Consider the following 22,099-nt stretch of genomic DNA (forward strand, 5'->3'; position numbering starts at 1 on the left):
GAGGGTGACAAGAGTTTCTGCCTCGTAGGACGGCTGCCGAGGATTAAATGAGTTAATACATGGCCCATTTCAAGCACTGCATAAATGTGAGCTAATGTTATTTAATGTGGGCCTGGCAATATTCATTTTCATCCCTTTGCGCTTTGTAAAAGCCCCTGTTGGTCAGATCTGAGTTTAGAAAGAGTCAGAGGCCCCACCCGTGCTTTTAGCCTAAGTTGTGCACTCCAGCGCGTCTACCAGCCTCACTGCACTGGGAGGTAAGGCCTGGCTAACAACAGAGCCACGGGCCTATTTCCCATTTGCTCTCACTCCTGAGCTTTATGCCCTTGGGGAACCTCAGTAGAGGAGGGGTGATGGGGTCATTCCAGAATTGCTGAACACGCAACCCTAATAATAATAATACCACCCCATCGCCACCCTAACATCTGCCCTGGTGCTGCCATTACATAGCTCAAAAGTTCTGCAATGAACCAGAAGTTGGAAGAAGAGAGTGGAGGGGCTTCCCTGGTGGCGCAGTGGTTGAGAATCCGCCTGCCAATGCAGGGGACGCTGGTTCGAGCCCTGGTCTGGGAGGATCCCACATGCCGCGGAGCAGCTGGGCCCGTGAGCCACAATTACTGAGCCTGCGCGTCTGGAGCCTGTGCTCCATGGCAAGAGAGGCCGCGATAGTGAGAGGCCCGCGCACCGCGATGACTAGTGGCCCCCGCTCGCCGCAACTAGAGGAAGCCCTCGCACAGAAACGAAGACCCAACACAGCTATAAATAAATAAATAAATAAATTTAAAATTTCCTTTCTCTTCTTTAAAAAAAGAAGAGAGTGGAAAATCTCAAGTGGAAAATCCCGAGGTGGTCCCAAGGCTTGCCACAATTCCAAACCACTAGGACACACCAACTAGAAAGTTCCTTGGCCAGACTCATAACCTTTTTTTTTTTTTTTTTTGCTAAGAGTTCATGCCGAAGATTAGAATACACTTATAAAAAGAATCACTGATTCTGTAGATGAACAGTGTTATGAGACAGTTCAGAGCTGTCAGGCAGAGGGATACACTCATTATCCACGCATCCAGGAAACTCATCTGCATAGTCAGGCTAAGGGCAGAATTTCAGCTAAGAGGCTTCTGGGAGGAAAAGGCAAGAGCAAACCCGTGCATTTCACTTCTGTTAACATGTGTTTAGCTTGGCTGCTGAAATGTTGGGTCAACACAGGAAAGTGTTTCGATTTCACACCAGGGAGTCAGGCTAAGCACACACCCTCCTTGAGATGAGAATAATCTATAAAGTGGGGATAATAATACCTACTGAATAGGATTGTAAAGATTAATACAATGAATACAATCCTGAATAGGATTGTAAAGATTAATACAATGACATGCGTAAAGCATGTAGTTCAATTCTGGGCACATTTTAAGTGCTCAAAAAATAACAGCTATTATTCAGATAGTTATGTATCCTGTATGATTTTAAATGCATGAAAATAGGTAGAACCAAGACTGGAAGAACAGACATCAGACTGTTATCTCTGGCTGGTTAGTTAGTCTTTGTTTTACATTTTCCTGTATTGTCTCATATCTATATAATTCCTACTTCTATAATCAGAAAAAATATACATAATTTTGAAAAAAAAACCATAACAATTTATTGAACATCATATGCAGGCTTATACATATATAAGGCACATTTCAAGGATTTCAGCCAATCCTCCCAACAAGCACTGAGGTAGCAATTTTTTCTTTTTTTTAACTGAAATATAGTTGACATACAATATTATGTTCGTTTCAGATGTACTACATAATGCTTTAACACTCGCATACATTATGAAATGATCACCATGATGAGTCTAGTTACCATCTCTCCTCATACAAAGTTATTACGATATTACTGGCCATATTCCCTATGCTGTATATTATATCCCTGTGACTTATTTATTATATAACTGGAGGTTTGTACATCTTAATCCCCTTCACTTTTTTGCCCACTCCCCACCCCCTCCCTTCTGGCAACCACCTGTTTGTTCTCTGTATCTGTGAATCTGTTTTTGTTTTGGTTTGTTTGTTTGGTTTTTTGGATTCCACATATAAATAGATCATGAGGTATTTGTCTTTCTCTGTCTGACTCATCTCACTTAGCAAAATACCCTCTAAATCCATCTATGTTGTTGCAAATGACAAGATTTCTTTTCTTTCTTTCTTTTTTTTTTTAATGGCTGGAGGTAGCTATTTTCCACCTATATTTTATAGAAGAGGAAATTGAACTATGTATAGTTAAATGACTTGTCTTGGACTTATAAAGCCAGGCTCTAAATACAGGCCTGTGCCACGAAGTGACTAAAACCGGGGGTTCGCAAATGGGTTGGGAGCTGGTGGTTAGAAACTCCAACTCCTCCTTCATATTCCTTCTCCCTCTCTCTCTCTCTCTCTCTCACACACACACACACACACACACACACACAGTGACAACCTTCCCTTCCTTAACACACTATGTTGGATACTGAAGGCACAGATCATTAATTCGATGGGGGGAAAACTAGGCTTGGGAACAGAAGATAGGGTGGTAATAGAGAAAGCACATACAGATTTAACCCTAAGCTGTGGACATGAGTTTGCACTTGGTCTTTAGTGGTGTTGTGTATGGTAGCCAAGCAGATGCTCAAAGGACCTGCCTCTCAGAGCAAGCAGCTACAGTATGCAAACACATCAGCCTAACTAACTGAACTGGATTTTTTTCAGCCACAGATGGTCTCAAGCATCAGACACATCAGTCTCTGTGATACAGAAGGGCTGGTGACGCGTCTATGGGCTGGAAAACCATCCGTAGGCCTGAATGGGCTTCAAACAGAGTCGCAGGCCTGACAGGTACACAAAAAACACTCACTGTGCTCTCAGCCAGGCTTATTACTCTGAATCTCTGGGGAAAATCGTACATCTGTATTTGTCTTTGCCACATTTCAAATGAATTGCTTGCCTGTAATTTGGAGGGGGCTGTACAAATGATTGAGTCCCTTCAGGGCATAAATGAATCAACAGCGGCTCATTCCGTGTTTGTAGCATCTTTGTTGTTCTGGTCAGGTTTAAAGCAGTGCTTGTTTTGGAGGGCTGGATGTGTTCTCTTGCACACAAGCCAAATTGATATTAGAATCTTCTAAATTGCTGTACCCAGGGACAAATCAAGATCACGCTTGATCTTTGCAAACTCCTTCCAGCAGAATGCCAAAGACTGTCGTCGTAAGCGTCTCACTTGAAGGTCACCGGTTCATTAATGAAAGGGGGCACTTGTATATTTTTGGAAGTGCGTCATGAATTTTAGCATTGGTTGAAACTATCCAGTCATCACGTTGATGACTCTTTATCACTCCTAAGTTCTAGTTAAGCCTCTTATCTGACACTTTCTAAAACCTGTCTGAATGGGACCCACAGTGGGGAAGGAAGTTTTGCTTTACTTTAGGAAGATCGTATGGATGATTTGAATTCATATTTACCCAAAGACCAGGGATAGACTGGTTGGCCATCTAAAGTCCTGAACTCACCCATCCTGGGTTATAAGCAAAGGAGAAAGGCATGACGGAGCAAGAATTTATGGGCTTGAATGAAATGTGATTGAAAAATGGGCGACCCTAAAGTAGATAATATTTTATAACCTTTTATAGCTTAGGAAACACATTTATATGTGTTACATCATTTGATGCTCACAAAACCCTCTAAATAGGATTTGGCAGCTACATTATTCTCTCTATTTTACAGAGGAGGAATCTGAAGTTGAGTGACATGCCCAGGGTCACACTAATCTATGACCCAGGTGAACATCCAGCTTTTTTGACTCCAGACAGCATAAGTGATGCGCTTTAAAGATGTCACCTTGGGAGGCGCTACATGAGTGCCACAGTGCCGTCACTGCTCCAAACAGTTCCGACCCCATAGGCCTAAGTTCAGATATTTGCCTTCAGACCCAGTTTAAAAAGTTCCCAAAGGAGAACAAAGATCATAATTTTGTTGTTGTTTGCACACAGTAGTTGACAAAAAAGATGCTTATCTTTACCCTACACCTTATTTATCACACTTGGCCATTTGGGGGTTTCAAAGAATATTGTACTACCACTGAGAGCAACTAAAAAAAGACATTGAAAAGGATATTTTCCCCAGCACTTCCAAGCAAGTTCGTGACCTTTCCTGACTGTCCCAGAGACCCTGCCAGGACTCTCGGACCTTAAGTTCATGGGCAAGGTCAAGTGTGAGATAATCTGGTGGGGTGCTGCCACCTTGAAGCCTGAACCTCAATCAACATTGCTGACTGGCAGCAGTTAGCGCTCATCTCCCTTGTGTGTGTGTGTGTTTTTCTTTTTTTTTAAAGTTTTGCCCTCTTGTGTTTTAATGGCGTGTTTACACAATTGCCAATCTCCAATAAGCAAGGAGCCCCTCAAGGGCCCCTGACCACCCCTTCCTCTTCTCTGGATCTCCCCTCACCCTTGGCCTTGCAGAGGCCCTAATTCAGAGATGGTGCAGGAAAGATGCCCTTGTTCCTCAGTTCAAGAGTATCCCCAGGAGCCTTATTTACAGCCTGGACACTGGCTAGAATATCAGAATAAACAAAAATGTAAGACAATCTGCGGAATACTTAATATTGTTAAGATGTCAATACTACAAAAGTGATCTACAGATTTAATACAATCCCTATCAAAGTTCCAATGACATTTTCTGTTGTTGTTGCAGAAATAGAAATATCTACCCTAAAATTCATGTGGAATCTCAAGGGACCCTGACTAGCCAAAGCAACCTTGAAAAAGAACAAAGTTGGAGGGCTCTTACTTCCTGATTTGAAAACTATTACAAAGCTACAGTAATCAAGACAGTGTGGTACTGGCATAAAGTCAGTAACTTAGACCAATGGAATATAATATAGAACCCAAAACTGAACTCTCGGATACACAGTCAAATGATTTTTGACAAGGGTCCAAGACCACTCAATGGGGAAAAAACAGTCTTTTCAATCAGTGGTTTTGGGACAACTGGTGATCTCAATGCAAAGAATAGAGTTGGACCCTTACATTACACCGCATACAAAAATTAGGTCAAGATGGATTAAAGACCTAAATGTAAGAGTGAAAACTGCAAAATTCTTAAGAGAAAACAGGGGAAAATCTTCATGACACTGGATTTGACAATAATTTCTTGGACATGATACCAAAAGCACAGGAGACAAAAGCAAAAATAGATAAATTGGATTATATCAAAATTAAAAACTTCTGTGCATCAAAGGACACAATCAACAGAGTAAAAAGGCAACCTATGTAATGGGAGAAAATATTAGCAAATCATATATCTGATAGGGGGTTAAAATCCAGAACATAACCCAGACTCCTACAATTCAACAACAAAAACCAAACAACCTAGTTAAAAAATGGGCAAAAGACTTGAACAGACATTTCTCCAAAGGAGACATACAAATGGCCAACAAGCACATGAAAAGATGCTCAACATCATTAATCATTAGGGAAATGCAAACCCAAATCACAATGAGATACCACTTCACATCCATTAGGATGGTTACTATCAAAAAAACAGACAATATGTGTTGGCGAGGATGTAGAGAAACTGAAACCGTTATGCACTGCTGGTGGGAATGTAAAATGGTGCAGCCACTATGGCTGGCAGTATGTATGCATATGTATTGATTCCTCAAAAAATTAAAAATAGAATTACCATATGATCGAGCAATTTCACTTCTGTGTATATACCCAAAAGACGTGAAAGCAGGGTCTTGAAGAGCAATCTGTGCACGCACATTCATAGCAGCATTATTTACAATAGGCAAAAAGTCGAAGTAACCCAAGTAGCCATCAATGAATGAATGGATAAGCAAAATATTATTCATCCTTAACAAGGAAGGAAATTTTAACACATGCTACAACATGAATGAACCTTGAGGACATTATGCTAAATGAAATAAGCCAGTGACAAAAGGACAAATCTGATTCCACTTATGTGAGGTACCTAGAGTAGTCAATTCATAAAGACAGAAAGTGGAACAGTGGTTGTCAGGGGGCGGGGGACAGGGAAATGGGGAGTTTAATAAGTGAAGAGTTTCAGTTTTGCAAGTTGAAAAGAGTTCTGGAGATTGGTTGCACAACAATACGAATACACTTAACATGATTGAAGCGTACACTTAAAATTGGTTAAGATGGTAAATTTTATGTTCTGTAAATATACAGAACATGGTAAAATATTACCATGATTTTAAAAAAAACTAGAACAATCCTTCCAATTCCATTTTGTAAAAAAGTGGTTTATTATATAGAAATCTGAGCTCTTAAAGTGGTTTGTTTGGTGGGAGAAGGCTGTTTAGATTTCTGGTACATGAGTGCCCATCAGGAATCACCTGGAACTGCCACAGTCCCAGGTGCTGCCACACAAATCCACTTCTCCCTGCTCACCTCCATCTTGTTGATAAAGGCGCCTGAGTTGAGATTCAGAAAGTCAGTCCCGGGGGTTAGAGCCCACCCTTGGCAATTGGGCCAGGGAATTTCTTCTCTGACTCTGGTTGCAAATAGGAAATGCAAGGGAAGGTGAGCAATTGTCCTTTAAGTATTTAGACACCATCTAAGGAAACTAATTAAAACAGAGACTCAGAAGGAGGTCAAACTAACTCCCAGGGGACACACAAGTACCATTACCCCTAATCAACATTGCAGTGTTAGAGATGGATGGAGATGGGCCCCCCAAATCTTAGTCCTACCGGTAGTTGTCACTTACCAGTGAGTTGGCACTTACTAGCTGTGGGGCTGTGGGCAAGTCATGTAACCTCTCTGGGCTTAACTCATCACCTTTACCATGAAGAAAATACCTCCTCTCTCTATCTAACAGGTTATTAAAAATATATCAAATGAAATAACATATATAAAAGTGTTTTTAAAACTAGTCTAAAGAGATCTCTATATAAATATTAATTCTTGTAGGCTCTGGAATCTTTGTTTAATAAATGGGGACAATTGTTTCCCTCTTGTTTGGACTTTGTAAAATTAGAGATAATGTATGTAAAGTGTGTAGCCCAGGACTTAGCCCAGAGTAGGCTCAATAAATGATAGGAACAATATTTTTTACTTCCTGCTGTTCCCCTGTGAGTGGCCTCCTAGTGAAGAGGGTGGGACATATATCTGATGCTGGGATGGTCAGAGGGGTACATATATCTGACTCTGCCTGTCCAGCAACGTTTCTCCTTGCCTTCTTCTAAGGGCATCCTATTTTTCTTTGGGTAATTCCCTTCCCTTTCTTTTCATGGTTCTGGTGTGGTGCCCATTCTTGCCCAACTCTTCCCCTTGCTTCACTTCCCGGGGAGAGCCATCAATCAGGAAAACTTTGGTCTGCCTGGTTCAGGTGTGGTGCCCATTCTCCCTCCTTTCTTCCCATCCTCGCCCTGGTCCTCCAGGCTGGACCAGGATATTCCTGGATATCCACAGTGATTGGTTCCGTGATGAGCCCAGGACCTGATAATCCAGGATAATGAAACAAAATCCTAGGTTTTTTGCTGGAGAATAGAAACACTTTTCTGTGAGATCACTTAGATGGTAGAATATAAGCCTGTAACAGGAAGAAAATGAGGCCAACGCAAAGAAAGAATATCCAAGAGATGGAGGACGTCAGATCACTGATGAACAAATTTGAATACATGGATCCAACCAAGTGTGAACTGCTCTTGGAAGTTTTAGTTACTTGAACCCATAAACCCACCACCAGCGTTCCCACCCTCCACCCTTTTTTTTGGCCTGCATGCTGAGTTTCTGCCATTTGTAATAGAAAGTTTTATTTAATGTAATTGAGAAAGGCATAGACTTTGAATTTATCCCCCAGCCTCGATGATGTCCCCTATTTTTCTTCTGGTATGATCCCCAGAACAACACTCACCCTACGTCCGAACTCTTCCCCTTGCTTCACTTCCTGAGGATAGCCATCAATCAGGAAACCCTTGGTGTTTCTGAGGTTGGCCACCATGGCCTCCTTCAGGAGCTCCAGAATGAGGCCCTGGAGCGGAGGGAGAGCAGTCAGGACCCGAGCTCTTCCACAGAACAGCACTGGAGTCAGCGCAGTTCTCCCGAGCCATCCCATCACGGGAGGGAGAGAGATAACCACAAGATGTTGAGAACAAACTTATGGATACCAAGGAGGGAAGCGGGGGGAGTGGGATGAATTGGGAGACTGGGCTTGACATATATACACTACTATGTATAAAATAGATAACTAATGAGAACCCACTGTATAGCACAGGGAACTATACTCAATGCTCTGTGGTGACCTAAGTGGGAAGGAAATCTAAAAAAGAGGGGATATATGTGTACGTATAACTGATTCACTTTGCTGTACAGCAGAAACTAACACAACAGTGTAAAGCAACTAATTCTCCAATACAAATTAGTTAAAAAAAGATTAACAGCAGGCAGCAATATACTGTATTTCATCAACTCCAAATCTCACCACCCCCCCCATTTTAATGTCTATGGAATTGGTAGGTATCTTACAGTCAGTGCTGGGTCATAGTTTAATTGTTAGTGTTTTTTTCTTACCGGTATATTTTTATTGGCTATATTTTACTGGGGTGTCTAAAAATAATGACATCTTAGATTAGGTGAAATATAGTGCTGTATTTCATACAGTAGCACTCCTTGAATTAGGCCTAATGCCAGTTTAAAACTAGACAAAACACGGTATAAAATGTGCTTCCCTGTTGATTTGTTCCAGTAAATATTTTATAAATTTTGACACGCACTGACTTGAGGAGACTTTCAGTAGATATGAAGCAGCATTTTCTAGCAATATCACTTTGTTAAAAAATTTGATTTAACTTCCGCTTATGGAAAATAAGGAAGGAGGGATACATGGAAGCTTGGGAACGGATGTAGGAAAATGCCACCAGCTGCCCAAACTGGGGGGAATTCCTTGTGTTCTCTGGGTCCCAGGCATCCTCTGACTTTTGGCAGGGACTTGGGGAATGCAGCCATCGTAAGGGTGGTCAGAAACTATCCCTAGATAATAATGAATTAAATCTGCATGAAGCTTACATTCTAGTGAAAAAGACAGATAATAGATGAACAAGTAAATATATAGAAATAATCAGCTAGAGAGAACTACTAGGAACAAAATTAAAGCAGGACAGAAGAAGCAGAATGTTACAGGTGCTATTTTAGACGGGGTGCTCAGCAAGGGTCTCTTTGATAAATTGTGATATTTAAGTAGAGATCTGGATGAAGTAAAGGAGCAAACTATATGCATATATGAAGGAAGAGGGCTCTGGCTAAGGAAACAGCAAGTGCAAAGGCCCTGAGGCAGGAACAGCCTGGCCTGTGGGAGGAACAATGAGGAAGTGACTGGTTGGGTGAGAGTGAACGTGAGAGTGGTGGGAAACAGTGTCAGAGAGCAAGCTGGAGTCCAGAGCCACAGGAAAGACTCTGGATTTCATTCTAAGTGTGGTGAGGAGCTGTTGGAAGTTTCTGGGGAAGGGGATAAACGTTTTCAAGAAATCACTCTGGCTGCTGTGAAAAGAGTAAACTGTAGGGGGAAAAGAGTGGGCAGAAGGAGGCCCACTGAGAGTCAACTGCAATGGTCTGTTTCCTTTCATGAGGACCATTCTGGCTTCCAGGTGGGAAACAGACTGTAGCTGGTTGAAGAGGAAGCCTAAAGCTCTGTTAGCTAATAGGGCTGCATTGTACGAGCCCTGACTACAGAGCCTAGTGTGGGACCTAGGCTGGAAGGGATGAATGTTTTTTGATACCCGTGGCATCCAGCTTCTCAGAGATGGGCAGTGACTTGAAAACAAACCAAAAAAGGTAAATAAAAGGGATATTCTTTACTTCAGCCACACAAGGAAGATACCAAATTTCAAGTTAATGTCATTATTCCTCTCAGAACTAGACCAAAATGTTGTTTTTTATTTTCCAGTGGGTTCTAATTCTAGGTTCTGCTGCACCAAGCTCACTTCTGCTTTGAAGATTTTAACTCTAAAGCGGGGACCAATTTTAGAAGAAAATATGAAACAAGGTAACATTCAAGGGGCTGGAAGAGCAACAAGACAGAAGGAACCTGGGCCTGGACAACTTGGTCTGGCAGATGGGTCTCTGCTGCGGACCTCCTGCCTGCCTCTGGACTGTTACATAAGAAAGAAATGAAATACAGCTATTGTCCTTTTTGGGTTTCTTTGTTCCAGAAGCTTAGATTAATTGCAACACTCCCAAATCTCTCCCCAGCCAGAGAAGGCAGCTGTTGCTTACTGAGGGCACCAGCTCTCCACGTTCCATGATGTTTCTGATCAATTTGCTTCTTTCAGATTCTGATGACAGCTCATTCCGCAGGAGCTTGCCCGTCGAGAGATGTGTAAATCCATATTTTTCCACCAGCTTTTCACACTGTGTGCCTTTGCCAGAGCCTGGGCCACCTAGAAAAGAAGTCATGTATTAGACATCCATCCCAAATCTGGTGCCTCATTTTGGGCTATAATCACCATGGTGAGCAGGCCTCAGTGCTTCATCCACCAGCATGGACTGAGCAGTGATGATTTACCGGGAGCGTGTCCAGAGCTGTGGATACAGTGGAGAATGGGACACAGACCTTGCCCTCAACAAGCTTACTGTCCATGGACGGCAGATGGTGTTGTAGACAAAAAACAGCAGTCACTATAGGTGGTCTAGTGGGGAGGAGTTCCAGCTGTTACAGGGGACAGAACAGGGGGCAGAGCAGGGGTCCACAATCCCAGTTTGGTAGACACGCATGTCAGAGAAGTTTCCTGGGGCACTGAATCCACTCATGTGCAAAGCATGGACCACAGTGCCTGATACACTGTGAATGTTCAACAAATGCTAGCCATTACTTTTAAAATAAATTGTTTTCAAATTTATGGTTACCAAAGTGGCAAGAGGAGGGGGATAAATTAGGAGTTTGGGATTAACATATACACACTACCATATATAAAATAGATAACCAACAAGGACCTACTGTATAGCACAAGGAACTATACGCAATATTTTATAATAACCTATAAGAGAAATGAATCTGAAAAAGAGAAGATAAATATATAACTGAATCACTGTGCTGTGCACCTGAAGCTAGCACAACATTGTAAATCAACTATATTTCAATAAAAATATTGTTTTCATTTTCAAACACAAGCCTACAGAAGAGTTATGAGTACAAAGAACTTTCTGAAACATTTAAGAATCAGCGGCCAACCTGATGCCTCATGGCTACAGAACACTTTAATGTCATTTCCTCCGGACAAGGAACCAAACACATCCTCTTAAATAACTACATCTTCAGACCCCATTCACATTTCAGTGGAATTGTCCCAATCATCTCAATAATGTCCTCTGAAGCCGATGGATCAAGTTCAGAATCATGTGCTGCCTTTGGTTGTCATGTCCTTCTGGTCTTCTTCCCGAAGGAACAGTTCCTCTGTGTTTCCCTGACACTTTTGAAAATTATAAATAGTTATTTTATGGAATGTCCCTCAATATGAATTTTTCTGTTGTTTTCTAGCTATTATTACTGATGATCTCCCATAGTCCTTTGATGAACATTACATCTTGACTCTTTCCTTGCCCCTCCCTAAGTTCAACTAGTTGCTAAGTTGTAAGCTTTTACATCTTGAAAATAATAATAGCTAACCTTTGCCAAATGCTTACTGTACTGGTCACTGCTCTAAGCATTTTGTGTATATTAATTTTAAATGATCTTAAGAGAGGCAGACACTGGTATTATTCCCATTTTACAGATGGGGAAGCGGAGGCACTGAGAAGTTAGCTGCCTTAGGTGGCAAGAGCAAGTAAGTAGCAGTCTAGGATTCGAAGCCTGGACTCTGGCTCTCAGAGGTGTTCCCACCTCTCTTGGCTGCTGTGTCCAGATTCACCTCCACGGTTCAGGCCCTCACGCTCTCGGTGTACAGCAGCCGTCCCACCTCTGCGTTGGGCAATGGGTGAGGTTTTGAGGTCCAGCAGACCTGCTAGCAGGGTGAGTTGCCTGAAAAGCATGTCACCGCCCAGCTCAGAGCATTCAGTGGCTTGCCATTCCTCACAGAATGAAATCCCAACTCCTTAGAGTGGCATTTCTAGCTTCTAGAATCTAGTCCCATCCAACCTCTCCAACCTTCTTTTTTTTTTTTTTTAATTTTTATTTATTTATTTATTTATTTATTTATGGCTGTGTTGGGTCTTTGTTTCTGTGCGAGGGCTTTCTCTAGTTGCGGCAAGTGGGGGCCACCCTTCATGGCGGTGCACGGGCCTCTCACTATCGTGGCCTCTCTTGTTGAGGAACACAGGCTCCAGTCGCGCAGGTTCAGTAGTTGTGGCTCACAGGCCCAGTTGCTCCGCGGCATGTGGGATCTTCCCAGACCAGGGCTCGAACCCGTGTCCCCTGCATTGGCAGGCAGACTCTCAACCACTGCGCCACCAGGGAAGCCCCTCCAACCTTTTTCTTCATTTCTTATCCTCACCTAACATTGTCATGTCCAACTGTAGACTGTCCCTTCCTCAAGACATACTTTTTAAAAAAACTTTACTTTGAGATAATTGCAGATTCACATTCATAAGAATAATATAGAGAGATCCCATGTATCCTTTACCAATTTTCCCTTGTGGTGACATCTTGCAAAACTATAGCACAATATCACAACCGGAATATCAGCATTGATGCAATGAAGATATAGAACATTTCCATCACCACAAGAATCCCTCATGTTTTCCTTTTATAGCTACACCCACTTCTCTCCTATACACAGCCCCTCCATCCTTAATCTCTGGCAACCACTAAATCTGTCTATAACTATGTCATTCTGAGAAAATTATATAAATGGAACCACAGACATCAAGATATGCTTTTCCAACGTGCTTTTGCTATTCTTGGGTCCTCAGCCTGGAAGGCTTTTGCTTCCCCCTCTATCAAGATCCTCTTTATCCCTTAGGCCTGGACCCAGTGCTGCCCCCTTCTGGCATCAGCTTGTCCCCCTCACCTCCCTTGGGGTGAGTGATGTAACAAGGGCTTGGGTGCCCTTGGCCTGTCTTATGCTTGGTCTAGGTCTCCCACTCGACTTTCTGCCCCGCAGTGCCTATAGCACAGCACCTGTACACTGTAGGTGTTTCTTAACGCCTGGAGGATTCCCTGTTAAAAGGAAATATTGAACTGAAATGTAAAACACAATTGAGGTTTTCAGCATAGCCATGAGGATTTACGACTTGTTCTGCAATTTTCCTGGCTGGCCTCTCTTCATATTCAAAACTCCTTTCTCAGAACAATTGGCAAGACCCCTCTTGAGGGGCATTAGTTGTGGTCCCTCATCAGTAGAAGGGCCTCTCACTCCCTCTCCTTTGCCTTGGCAGGAAATCCAGGAAAGGTCCACGTTTTCTGACTTCTGCTCATCTGTACAGCTGCTCTCAGCCAAATGGGGAGGGTTCAGACCCCTCACAGTATTGTCATGGATGGCCTAGATGTAGTAGGAAAACAGCAATTACAAAGGCTTGCAAAAATAATGCAGACCACTTAGCAGGAGCGGCCGATTGCCAGCTAATGCTACGTTTGCTCCAAGCGCTATGACTTCTGTCTCCTGAGATAATGGAAATGGAGAGTGGAAACAAGGGAAGGCCACTCAGGGGAGAAGTGCTTCCAGATAAAGGAGTAAGGGGAACAAAGGGCTAGGCTCCTGCAGCGGCCACGAGGGCTTCTGTGGCCGGATTTACCTAGAAACTCTTTTGCTGGGATGGCTGGAAGCCAGTCACATGGGAAAGATATTTTCAGACTTGGCTTACCGGGCAAAAATGCTGCGTTCCAATTATTTTCTTCCTTCAGCAACCTACTAATATGACTATTACAGTTTTTGCTCCTCTAAAATATTATTTAATAAATCTCGACACAAAGGCAATTAAAAATCTTCAGCTCAAATTAACCACAGCTGTGTGTGAAGCAGCAGCCACTGCCCCAGTTAGAAACCTTTCGTGGGAGCGACAGCTGCAAATTCTTAACATTCTTGGGCAAACGGTGCAGGCACAGTGGAATTTTAAGTAATCTACACAATGGTTTGATTCTTCCCACGGCTCCAAACCCGAGAACAAAGTGATTATTATCACTGCCGTGAAGGCACAAAAACTGCTAGGAGATGTATGAATTTTCATACACTGTCACTGACATTTCTTTGAGGCCTTCACTTATGACTTTTAAATTAAAAGCAAAGGAGCCTTGATGTCCTTCTGGGATAATTTGTTACATGGGAAAAACTCTTTCGAGGTGCCACGTATCTGAACAAGTGGGCTGTGGTCTCTGGTTTTGAGATGACTGACAGAGATGTGCCGTCACATTTACTGTCATCTCACTGATTTTTCCTGTATCACTACCCAAGGCTCAACCCCTGAACAAACCTATACACAATACTGCATGGTGTGATTCACAAAGCCAGCCTGGGGTAGGAGGTTCCATTTCGAAAGGATCTGTCAACACTTCAAAAAAAAAAAAAAGTGAAAAATCTTTATTCTCAACCAATGTGATTAAAATTTTTTTCCATGTGAGGCCAAAGGTGCTATATTGTGAGAAGTGTAGATACTGTGGACCTCCAGCTCAGTGCACCCCTTCCCTTAACGCTGCACCGAAGGAAGGGGAAGAAGAGCCTGCAGGAGATTTGGGAGCCCGGGGTCCATGGCTGGACTCTCCCTCGCGCATTCTCCTTGGTACCTCGTGTTCTCTGAGGTGGAAGTGAAACAAGCTGCATCACCTGAGCATGTCCGCCTGAGCCACCTTTTCCAGCGTGCTTTTTATCTTCTGGGGCAATCCTCTCAGGGGACAGCTCCTGGATTCATTAGCTGGGCTCTGCAGGAGAAGACCTGCCTCCTATGTGACTTTGCAGGGTTCTTGGCCTCAGAGTGAAAAGAACAAAATGGCAAAGCTGGTGTCTTAGAGCACATTCTGCACTCAGAAAGAAAGCCCAAGTAAATATTGATGTCAGGTTGATAATTAGCTGGATCCCAAATACAAACAAATGCATGGACATAAGTTTCCATTACACTTAACAGTGTTTTGAATAGTAATGGTGTAGAACAGGCTCTAGTGTCCTTGGTTGATATTTTACTGTATCTTGTTAACTGTAGGATGCAACCTGGAACTAAGCATGAAGCCTATTAATACTGCTCTTCATTTGACAAACATCTGTTGGGCAGCTACTGTGGGTCAGAGACTGTGCTAAGAGCTGGGAATCGAAAGATTCAGAGGCCCTGTCTTCCATCAGAGAACTCACCCTCTAAGGGGACGCCGACAGGTGAGCCCAGCATCACAGCAGTGTGAGGGGGCTGCAAGCCAGGCCTGTGAACACCACTGCAGGGGCGCTGGGCGGGACTCCTCGCTCAGGCAGGGGAAAACACGTATGATTACCTTTCCTAACACCTGGGAAGTGTGGAAAAGAGGAGCAAAAGGCTGAGCTTGGTATCTTCAGCAAAGTGACTTGGAACATGAAAAGGCCTTGCAGAGAACGGTGGGACAGGGAGCATGGTGTACTGGGAAGGGCACAGGACAGACGGGTCGAGTAATAACCCCTGGCTCTACCACTTGCTAGTCGAGTGGTTCTGGGTGAGTCTTTTAACTTCTCTGAGTCTTAGTTTCCTCATCTGTAAAATGGGGGGAAATAAGAACCAACTCGCTGCCTCATTCTACCTGTGCTCTCCTTCCTCCTCATCTTCCATTCCTGCCCAGTCACTAAGCAACTTTGAAAAATTGAGCCTACATTTGAAAAGTTTCTGAAATCTGTCCCTTTGTCCCAAATCTCCCTTGTCACATCTCTCTGCCAAAAAAAATTGGTGCTTGATAAATGCTACTTATAACGCGAGGCGGTTACTCATCCCATTAGCTCTTCCTGAGTTAACATCTGCAGGGTGTCATCCAGCATATCAAGGTTGGAATCAAACATAATCCAACAACAAGTATGGGGACTAGCCATCACTCCGAGACGTCCAGACCACTTGCAGGTAATTAAGATATATATTAGTGTGTGTGTTGACACACACACACACACACACACATACATATTTGACTACATTTACAAATATATGTATCTGGTTTGGAAAACTCATAAAGTTTATTTTCTCTAAGGCGAAGCAGAGGGGACAGCATTCTACACGTTCTAATGTCATCAACAAAGCTTTTCAGGCCTTAATTCCCATCCCACCCCAGCCTCAGTGTTCTCTAAACCTCTTTAGCACCAATGACCTTCATCACTAACCCAATTTTAGCTCGCCTTTGATCTGGATAAACTTGAGAGTTCATCATTACTTGGGTCTGTCCTCCCACCCTGCTCACATCTTCTTCTTCTCCCTGTCTCTTTTCTCTCGACCTCACTTCTCAACTTGTTCTCTGTTCTCACTGTGACCTCATCGAGTAGGTCCATTCCCTTTGGGCTCCACTTACCTCCCTGACCAGCTGGACGCCAGGCCCTTTCTAGTAACTCTGAATCCTTTGCACCCTTTGAATTCTATTGTGACTGTGATGAGAACCCCCAGCCTGCTCTCTGCCCAACCCACCATTTACTTGATTTGCATCTACTCTGGGTTGCTAAGAATTCCATAGGAAGGTCAGAAAACCGAGCCAACTGGGTTTCTATCTAACTTCATAATAGCTTTTAATGCTTCTTGGCAGATACAGTCTTCTTTTGCTGATACCAAATTCGATGTCCAAGGATGGATTCTAATATATTTCCCCATTGTCCGTAAATCCTCAAACATACTCTTATTCCTCTCCCTTTTAACAGGCATTTACATCTTCCTATTATTCACTAAGAAGGTGAAGATTATCTTCTTTCCTCAACATTTTCAAAATGTGTGTATCTTCATCCTTTGTCCTCCATCTCTCCTTTCTCTCATTTGGAAGATGCTATACAACTAGTCAGCCTAAGGCTAACTTCTCTGCTTTGGCTCTTGTAGCACCTCGGCGTTTTCCTTCATAGCATTTTTCACAGAATATAATTACTTTCTATCTATCTATCTATCTATCTATCTATCTATCTATCTATCTATCTATCATCTATTATCTATATACCCATTGTCTATATCTTTCACCTATCTCTTATCATCTATCATATCTATCAATTATCTATCATCTATATCTATCCATCATCTATATCTACCTATCATCTATCCATCTACTGTCTCTATCACCTATCCTGTCTATCTATCTATCTATCTATCTATCTATCTATCTATCTATCTATCTATCTACCTATCTATCATCTATAGTTTACTTAAAGTCTGTCTTCCATATTAGACTCTACAGGATATGGGTATGCTTTGCTTACCACAGTGCCCAAACATAGTGCCTCAAATACAGTTGTCTACTGTGTTTCTAAGTTGTCTACATTATAATAGTGACTGAAATAGTAAATACTTTGATGGTGAATGGATCCTCTCTTCCTGCCTGCTCCAAACACTTGATCCTCTCTTTCTAGTGCACATTAAATTCATTCCTCTCTGTTGGCACCATCTCTTCTGTAAACAACATGCCTAGCTCTTCCCCATCCAAATAAAAATATTTCCACCATTGTCTGTATCCTCTAGTTGTCTTTACGTTCTTTCCCTTTCTTCCAGTAGCCTGAAACTGCCCATTTCCATTTCCTCCTCTTTTATTGAGTCCTTAGCCTCTTGCAAGCCACCTCCTACTCGCATCACTCTCTGAAATTGATCTTTAAAGTTCAACAGTAATTGCATAAATGTCATCTTATTCAATGACCTTCTTCTAGTCTTTACTGTCTTTGACTCTTTAGTAGCATTTAACACCACTGATAAACATCTTAAAATTCTCTTTTCCCTTGATTTCCAGACACATAATTTGCCCATTTTCTCTCCCTTCCTTTGCCAGGCAAAAACTCACAGAGAGTAGAAACTGCTTTATTTATGTTGGTCTCCCCACAGAACCTTGCGAAGTATCACAGGCAGTTGTTGAATAGAGTCAATGTCTAGGAGCCTTATGGCCCCACAAGAGTGACAACTATATTCCTTTTCCCATTAAAGGAATCCTGGACCAAAGGAATCGAGTTCTAGGTTCACACCCCAGACCTTTATCTGGTGAGATGACTTTAATGGAGTCACTTATCCTCTCTGAGATTCAACCTCTTCAATTACAAAATAGAGATGATCATCACGCCTATTGGTTGTGAGGACAAAATGTGATAATGCATATAAACTGCTTGGAACAGTAGCTGGCACAGTGAAATACTCAATAAGCATCATGATTATTATCTGTAAAGTGAGGCAGCTCGTGTTAGTGATGCTTAGAAGTCCTCCCAGCTCTAACATTCTGTGCTTTTACAAAGATTAGATACATCATTTTATATTGTGGTACTATTTTAACATCTTTAAAGACAGATAGTCTTCACAGTCACAGCCTGTGAAGGTATCAAATCTTCTGCAAATCAAACTATCCTATTTTTAGATAGTCCTCAGTGTTGTTTAAAAATCTATCAGATTTCTACCTCTTGAAATATTTCTTTCTGTCTGAATGAAAATGGGCTTCAAGATCGGGTTCAGGTTTTTGTAACTGAATGATTCCTTTAAGAGAAAAGCTATTCTGCCATCAGATCATGAAATGACCTAGAAATGATCATGAAATGTGACCTAGGAATGATCCTCAACCATTGTGGGCACATGAGTCACTTTAAATATCCTGTATCTTGGGTGAGCTGTGTCACCATACAGAGTTTCAGCAGGGCTGCTGGGAATTGGCTCTCTCTGACCAGAAACAGTTAAGAAAAATAGATCTTTATCCTCAAAGACAGTATCTCTATTCGTTCTGAAACGCACTGCTGCTTCAGGTTATTTGCTGAATAGGATGAAGAATGCCAGTGATAGGGTCAGCTGAAGGTTATGTGGAAGAATTTCACATGGGACTGGGAACTTCTTGATAGCAGGGACTGTGCCTTATTTATCGGTACGTGGTGTATAGTAGGCACGCAATAGTTATTAGATCAATCAATGAATAAATGACTGAATGAATGGATGGTGAATGATCTGGGAGCTTCCGGGAGGTAGCCTCCTAACATTGGGAGGTAGGAAACCTTGGTTCTAGACCATTCCTGCTTTGAACTAGCCGAGAGATCTTGGGAGAGTCACTCTGCCTCCTCAGATGCTATAGCTTCCTTGTCTGTAAATCAAAGTCTGGATTAAATTAGTGGTTTCCTGTGCTATTTTATATTACATTTCCTAAATATTCCAGCTTCTCTTCAATAGTGCTTCTCCCTGAGGAAATATTACTCATCCCTACCTTTTGAACTTAAAAGTCCCCAAGTGACTTGCTTTGGCCAATGAACTGGGGGCAGAGGTGGATGTGTGTCATATTTAGGCAGAGGTTTTTATAGCCAATGCATGGTTTTCTGTGTCTCTTTTCTCTTTGCCATGAAACTAGCAATATTTTGGATAGTAGGGGCTCCATCAGCATGGTTACCAGAGTGAAGCCCAGTCAACTGTTGACATACATGTAGCATTAGTCCAGAAAAAGAAGAAGAAGAGGAGGAGGTGGAGGAGGAAGAAGAAAAAGAAGAAACATCTTTGTTGTTCTACATCACAGATATTTTTAGTTATGCTTCTTACTACAGCATAACTTAGCTTCTTCTGACTGATACGTTCCCAAACTTGACTGTGCATCAGAATCACCTGGGGAGGTTGAAAAATTGCTGAATCAGTAGATCTCTGAACCTCTGGGGTTGAGGCCTTGGAATTTATAGTTTTAATAATTTCCCCAGGGAAAGTATACAGATATTGGCAATTGACTTTGAAATATGTAAGGAAAAAAAAATGTATTGATGGATGGATAAAGGAGTGGATAGAGGGAAAGATACGTGAGAAAACAGTTATTGTAAATGTTAATGGCAGCATCTAGGCAGTGGGTTTACGAGTATTCACTATAAAATTCTTCCAGCTTTGCTGAATATTTGAAATATTTTCAAAATAAAAAGAGATCTTAAAAAAATTTTCCTCAGGTGATTCTGATGGTTAGCTTGATTTGAACTTCTAGGCTAGATAATCTAAGGAAGGCAATTTGCTGCGAATGCCCCAGTGGTCACTGCAGGGAGTCTGTAGTGTTGATCTTTCTTTTAATATTTACAATGTAATAATTCTGAGATAATGATTCTATCATGAGTGAATATAATGGTTAATGAGAATCCGCATTGCCTTATCAAAAGCAAGGCTATCTTTTCTGTTGCAGATGAGGGAACTTTTTGTTTTCTCAGCATCGAGCTGGAGGTAACGGGAGGGGGATTATGGCCTATATTGTACCAACGGAGTGGGTCAGAGACAAGTTCGAGAGGTTACTGCAGACTGTTCACATAAAGGTATCCGGTTCACAGTGCTTTTGGCTTGATATTTGACCCTAATAAGTATCTATCTGTATGTTTTATTTGTAATAATTCATTTAATGCTTACAACTATGTGAAGTAGGTGCTCTTTGTAACTTTATTATACAGATGAAAAAACTATGCCCAAGGGCCAACTGTACCTTGGTAACCACTAAGCTCTATAGCCACTCATATGTAAGGTCATTCTGGAAATCAGACCAACCTGCTGTGCAGAAAAGCACTGTACAGTCTTCAGTCAATCAGAATGGTCACCGGGAGATGGGTTTTAATCATGGACCCCTAGGGTTGCCAGCTGAAATACAAGCTGTCCAGTAGATATTGCATGAAACATACTTATACTAAACACTGTCACTGCTTATCTAAAATCCAAATTTAATTGTGTCTCATATTTTTATTTGTTAAACCTGTCAAATCTATCAGGCCCCACCAGTTATTAGCTTAGAGACTTTTGGGAGACATGATTTTATCTCTGTTCTGACAACTCTAATGTTCTGTGATTCTGCGATTCATTCAGCTAAAACCATCACAGCCATAGCGAGACATGTGAAATGTCTAATTAAGACAAGACGCTGAAACTGGATTCCACGACTCTAGCTCTTAACGTAGACAGATGACAAGGAAGGTTCAGGTCTTGGGGGAGAGGAAATCACAGGCACCATGATGGTGATTCCTAAACATTTACACCCCATGATGCTCCTACAGCTCATAGCACCCCAACCCCATCTCATCCCAACAGGGACAGAGACAAGATTTCCAAACTGCTCACAAATAAATATCACTAAAAACCCTGTCCTTTGTTTCTTCACCCAGAGGTCTCCAGGGTCTATTCCAGACACAACTCATCAAACTTACAGACTGGAGCCTTCTAATAGTTGCTTCATCAGGCTCTGCTTGTTTGGGTCTCTGAATTCTTGGACTTCATTCTTCTAGAGTACTCCTCCTCTTCCAAATTCTTAAACTTATCAAGCCACCTTTTCCCCTATTTTGTAGACCCTTCACACTATGATCTTAGGCACGCATTAAATGACTATAATAGGCAATTTATAATCCAGCTTCTCCTCTCTATTTTTTCCCTTCTTTTATATAAAATAATTTTTCTCGACTGTACAAGAAATATATGCTCCTTATTGAATATTTAGACAACTTGAAAAAGTGAAAAGAAGAAAAATCTCTCATGGTCTCACTCCCCAAATGTAACTGCCAAAAATACATTTTGTTTTGTTTCTTTGCAGCTTTTTTTTTCTACATATGATTTTCTGGTTTGGTTTTCGTTGGGAATCTGTCTGCTTTGATACTTCTCCTCTTTGGGCTTTTGTATTCTCATATGAAAATGAGCTTGTTGGACTAGATAAATTCCAAGGTCATTTCCAACACTACCATTCTATGTTTTTGTCTTTGTTAGAGAACTTGGAGAATATTTGTGCTTGCAGTCTATTTTTGTACTGTAAAAGGAAGTGAGGATATTTAAGATGGTTAGGGACATTTGCAGTGGATGTTAGTTGGATTACATCTGGGGTTTTGTGTTCAATTTTGGGCCATACCATGGAAACTGGAAGTCTTATACACTGTGATGAGAATATAAAATGGGTGTAAACTTTCTAAAGGGCAATTTGGTAATATAAGTCAAAAGTTTCGAAAGATTTCAGGTCAATGGATTTATCCTAAGGGGAGAAAATCATGTTTTAGTTACATAGATATTCACAGCATTTTTAATGAAAGCAAAAAATTTAGTGAAAATGCATGACAATAGGAA

The 22,099-nt window shown here is 41.8% G+C and overlaps 1 protein-coding gene across 5 annotated transcripts in view; it reads right to left on the bottom strand.

Annotated features, from left to right (window-relative positions):
• Positions 1-22,099, bottom strand: part of AK5 (adenylate kinase 5) — a 252,647-nt gene that overhangs the window by 25,697 nt on the left and 204,851 nt on the right. For all 5 annotated transcript variants that reach the window (XM_082355609.1, XM_082355608.1, XM_082355606.1 and 2 more), the window contains exons 11-12: positions 10,250-10,413; positions 7,893-8,009 (exon numbers count right to left, since the gene is read on the bottom strand). In XM_082355609.1, the coding sequence (XP_082211735.1) occupies positions 7,893-8,009; positions 10,250-10,413 (281 nt within the window). The remainder of the gene's footprint in view (positions 1-7,892; positions 8,010-10,249; positions 10,414-22,099) is intronic.

The sequence above is a fragment of the Balaenoptera borealis genome (genome assembly GCF_965194805.1).
Source record: "Balaenoptera borealis genome assembly, chromosome: 1".
In the NCBI taxonomy this organism is placed as follows: Eukaryota; Metazoa; Chordata; class Mammalia; order Artiodactyla; family Balaenopteridae; genus Balaenoptera; species Balaenoptera borealis.